The sequence below is a fragment of the Sapajus apella genome, unplaced genomic scaffold, assembly GCF_009761245.1.
Source record: "Sapajus apella isolate SASKATOON/1434 unplaced genomic scaffold, GSC_monkey_1.0 scaffold39, whole genome shotgun sequence".
Lineage (NCBI taxonomy): Eukaryota > Metazoa > Chordata > Mammalia > Primates > Cebidae > Sapajus > Sapajus apella.
This window is the reverse complement of record NW_022436979.1, coordinates 11,052,066-11,057,396: the sequence shown is the minus strand read 5'-3', so window position 1 is coordinate 11,057,396 and position 5,331 is coordinate 11,052,066. Positions and strand designations below refer to the sequence as shown.

The 5,331-nt window shown below is 40.8% G+C and overlaps 1 protein-coding gene across 1 annotated transcript in view; it reads right to left on the bottom strand.

Moving 5' to 3' along the window:
- Positions 1-1,551, bottom strand: part of NEIL3 (nei like DNA glycosylase 3) — a 57,813-nt gene extending 56,262 nt beyond the window's left edge. Inside the window, exon 1 of the mRNA XM_032298710.1 lies at positions 1,277-1,551. Coding sequence (XP_032154601.1) covers positions 1,277-1,432 — 156 coding nt within the window. The 5' untranslated portion in view covers positions 1,433-1,551. The remainder of the gene's footprint in view (positions 1-1,276) is intronic.
- Between the last annotated feature and the right edge of the window lie 3,780 nt (positions 1,552-5,331).

Genomic DNA, 5,331 nt, shown 5'->3' with positions numbered 1-5,331 from the left:
TGACAGTGTGAGACTCTGTCTCAAAAAAAAAAAAAAAAAAAAAAGAAGAACCATGCATGTATCTCCTTATCAATTTATATTTCTTTAGCTGATTATTTAATGAATGTCTTTATGTCTTTGTATCTTCCCAACTAAAATACAGGCTACAAAAGAGGAAGTATTTATTTTTGCTCCCCAGGTACCCTGAGTATTCAAAATTTTGTTGAATAATTTTCATAAATATTAATATTTTAAAGAAACCATCTAAAATCCATCTGTGATAACCTGAAATGATTTTAGAAACACTATAACAATAATAAAAAAATAGGTGCAGAATACTTACTGGCATATCAAGTCAAAATAAATAAAAGGGAAATTGGAAGGAGATGCAAAACTTAATCTTTTTCCTCAAGTTTGAAAATATATTTTCTTCGACTTAGAATCTCATTTCTTTCAAGTTGTAAGCATATGCTAATTTCATAGCAGGCAACTTTTTCTTCCAGGACCAAAGGCTCTGAGGAAGCTTTGCAGAAGAAATTGAAATACAGTGCAATATTGCATGTATCCATGAAATACAATCACTCACACATCTAAAGGGCTTTTAAAGCATGATGCCTTAATCAGAATATTTTAAGTACAAGTTCTGGCCACATGAATACACATCGTCTGCAATGAATGCCTGAGTGGCAAGAAGCTGTGCTAGTTTACTTTAAAAAGAAATAAATTCACTTAAGGGAACCAGAACTGGGTTTCATTGCCCCTTAAGTAGATGGCAGCATGAAGTTGAGTGAGAAGTTAGTGCTTAGTGCTAAATTTTCTAGTTGAATTTTTAGAGCGTTATACTAGTTGTGATACACTTATCAATTGCAGAATATTAGGCAAGTAAGAAACTAGACATTTATGCTAAAATTTTAAAATGGGACAGAAAAAAAACCGTATTAGAGGTAGCAGAGATTTGATGTTATCAACAGCGGAAAATGCAGCTGTAGACATAGGAAACCATGCGGGTATCATAAAGAAGTCAAGCAAGGCGACACGGACAAAACAGCTTCACTGGATTCCCGCAGTGCATCTTGCCCGGGCAGCGTCAGCCCCGAGCGCGAGCCCTTCGCTCCTGCGCAGGCGCACTACGACCCACTTCTCCCAACAGCAAAGTGACAATAAACTTTGGAAAAGGTGGGGCCCCAGGAAACCAGGGCCAGAGCAAACAGATGACACTTTAAACCTTGGAACCCTGACGGGGTCTTTATTCCATTTCCGCCTGCTGACTGCATGGCCGGTTACAGGAGTAGCTCACCTGCGGGGAGACCACAGCCGAGGAGGCTGCGAGGGGCAAGGCGCGGCCCTGGAGGTTCCGCAGAGCGCTTCCCCGCACGCCGGTCACCGCCTGGCCAGGCAGCACCCGCGCTCGAATCTTCTCTCCATTCAGAGTACAGCCTGGTCCTTCCACCATCTCTGTGGCCGGCACTGTGGCCCACTAGCTGCAGGGCCTGGCGAGAATACCGCCACGAAACTCAGCATCTGCGCGGGCACTGACCGCTGAGAAAGGAAATTCAAATCTCGCGCGCGTCTGGCCCCTCCCACGACCGCCCAGGCCCCGCCCACGACCGCCCAGGCCCCGCCCAAGCAGCGCCCTAGAGGTTGTTGGCCCTCCCTACGGCGCATGCGTTTAGTTCTCCCCCGCCCCGGGTCTCGCTGTGGGTTTATTATTAACAAATTGCAAACGCGGGTGGGGCTGGGGGGCGTGGAGGACAACTAACTAGGCTGAACTGTAAAAGCAGAGAAGATTGGGATTTGGAAAACTCTGAATGTATTTTCTTTGCGTTACCGTTTTGCCCTTGTTTTTGAGCTACTCAGTACACACATTTTCTGATCTGGTCCTCTTAATCTGTCCTGTCTGGGACAGGACAGATATGTCGCAGACAATCTGGTTTTTGGCTCTGTTTTTGGTATGCTATATTGCACGTGGGTGGGATGAGAGAAACGAAGAGGGGGGCTTTTGGAACAAACAGCCGAATATATTCTAGTGTCTCTATTTAAAAACTTCATTATTAAGTGAGCCCTACCCAAGTCCATGCATCCATTTTGTTAGCGGACGCCCCAGGATGAAAGCTATTTGAAATTGCTTTGTTAAAGGTAGACCTCTATATAAATTCTAGGGTAATGCATAGCTTTTCAAATTTACCCACGACCCTAGCCAAAGATGCATACATACATTAAAATATGTGAAGTTTATCACTCCATACACTTTTGTAAATTAGAAACTGTATTCTTTTTTGAAAACTGAAATACAACCCATTAAAACAGAATGTCAGTTTCTAAGTGATTTCAAAAGCATAGCACTGCATTGCAGTTAAACCAGAAGAGTATATACAAAGGTGTGCATTGCCTTAGGACAAGGGTTCAGCATAATAGGGTTTTGACTTTATGATGGTGCAAAAGTGATACACACTCAGTAGAAACTATACTAGTGAAGTATACTCAGTAGTACTCAGACAGCCATTCTGTTTTTAATTTTCAGTACAGATTCAATAAATTATTCAACACTTTATTATAAAATAGGCTTTGTGTTAGGTGATGTTTCCCAACTGTAGGTTAATGTAAGTGTTCTGAGCACATTTTAAAAGGGCTACATGAAGCTATGGTGTTCGATAGATTAGGTGTATTAAATGTATTTTCAACTTACTGTGTTTTCAATTTACAATGGGTTTATCGGGACATAACCCCATTATAAGTTGAGGAGCATCTATATACTAGAGACTTGAATTTGAATATGCTGAAGTATTGACTTTGAAATTTTGAAAAGTATTAAATCTCTCTTCGTGGGGAGAGATTAGTGGTCAAAAGTTGGCTGGATGAATTTCAGGACCATTTGTACTTTACTCCCTTGTTCAATTCAATAATCTCTGTCCTTTGATGGAGAAAAGTCTTATATACCTTCTCCTCTTTCAGCGTTGTATTCGTTTATTGTTACCTTATAAATTATCCCATTTGTTATTTCAGAGTTTCTGTGGGTCAGAAATCTGGCAATAGTTTAACTAGCCGGGGTCATCCTGGCTCAGCATTTCTTAACAGGTTACAGTTAAAATATTAGCCAAGGCTAAAGTGCCCTAACGGCTGTTTGTAGCTAGAAGATCCACCTCTGAGATGAGTTGCCGGCACGGCTGTTGGCAAAAGACCTCAGTTTCACACCTCATGTATCTCTCTGCAGTGCTGCTTGGCTCTTCTAATGACATGGCGGCTGAGTGTGTGATCCAAGAGAGAAGTCAAGGAGAAAGCTACAATGCCCTTTATTACTTAGTCACCCTTTATTACCTAGTTTTTTATGGTAACTTATTCCTTATTCCACTCATTAGAGGCCAGTTATTAAATACAGTTCATATACAAGGGGAGGGGAATTAAGCTTTGTTTTGAAGGGAGGGATATCCAAGAGCTTGTGGACAAATTAAAAAAAAATATCAACCTGTTCATTTATCTGATTCACCTTATTTCTCTTTAAGGTGTTGGGTACTGAGCACATTTGGGTCAAATACAATCTTTAATTAGTAAGAGTTGGGGACTGACACTGAAGGCATTAAGAGACTTCACAGATGTGACTGAATGGCTGAGTCAGATTTGTTTTGTTGTGTTAGCTGGAGTGCAGTGGCCTGATCTTGGCTCGCTGCAGCCTCCTCCACCACCTGGGTTCAAGCGATTTCCTTGCCTCATCCTCCCAAGCAGCTGGGATTATAGGCATCTACCACCATGCCTGGCTAATTTTTGTATTCTTAGTAGAGGCGGGGCTTCACCAAGTCGGCCAGACTGGTCTCAAACTCCTGACCGCAAGTGATCCACCCGCCTCTGCCTCCCAAAGTGCTGGGATTGCAGGTGTGAGCCACGTCACCTGGCCCAGATTTTGTTTATATGTGACTAGCCTCTGAGTCCTTTGGCATGTCTCTTTGTTCTCGCTTCTTACATCCAATCAAAAGCAAACTCGCATATGCTGTGCATCTACAGTGTGTATAAAAAGAGTCCCCACATCATTGCAAGCAGGCCTACCTTGGTGCAGACCCTTGCTACATTTCACCCAGACTATGTCAGGATCCTGCTGTCACCCTCCCTGCATTTTCTCGTCGTGCACTCTTACCAGAGGAACCTTCACAATTTCTTAAGTACAATTTACCTAATTTGAGTAAATTTGCTAAATTTAATAAATTTGGGTATTTGATAACTATATATATATATATATCATTCATCTTTTCTAAAACTCTCTTTCTTCATATAGACAATAGATCATACTTTTTCTATACGCCTGCATATGATTGCTCTAATTTCCATATGCAACATAACTTATGTGAAAGCACTTTAAAAACTATAAAACACTCTACAAAATTAAGATAAATTATACTTGCCATTCCCAGAATGTACTTTGTACCTATTGATTTTTGGCTCACACTATTATTTTCATCTTTTTCTTTATTTTAATTAATGAATTAATTAGTTAATTTTTGAGACAGAGTCTAGCTCTGTCTCCCAGGCTGGAGTGCAGTGGCACGATGTTGGCTCACTGCAACCCATGCCTCCTGGGTTCAAGGGATTTGCCTGCCTTCACCTCCCGAGTAGCTGGGATTACAGGTGTCCACCACAATGTCCAGCTAATTTTTGTATTTTTAGTTTTCGCCATGTTGGCCAGGCTAGTCTTGAACGTGCAGCCTTAGGTGATTTGGCCACCTTGGTCTCCCAAAGTGCTGGGATTACAGGGGGTAAGCCACTGTGCTTGGCCTATTCTCATCTTTTTAATACTTCCTCTTTTTCCCAGTTTACTGAAGTTCTCCCAACTTTTAAGCCCCAGCTGTATGGATATCCTCTAAAAACCCTTATCGATACAGTCAGAATGAACCTATCTTCTGAAGTTAGTTATTCCAAAGAACTTACTAAACCTACCTTGTGGCAAAGTTATTTGTGTACATTTCATACATTTTGATCTTTTTCTAGACTAGACCCTCATTCCTTAAAGATAGAAGAGATGCTCATCTTTATACTTCCCACAGCAGCCAGAGTGCTTTCTTTGTATATAATAGATATTCAACAAATATTTCTTTAATTGAATGAATTATTATTAATTTAAGGTTGAAAAATTGAACCATCTGTTCCCAGAGGCCTTTAATGTCATTCTTTTGAATTGAGATCTGATGTCTTCAAAGGTCTCTTCTAAAATAAATGTTATGGAAAATTATTAATATATGGTTACCCTGTGACATACTTTCTTTATTAAAGCAACAAGCCAGTGGTCTTGATGTATAAGACCAACCATATGTGCAGTCATTTGTGTACATTACAGTCATGCATCACTCAGTGATGCGATGTATTCTG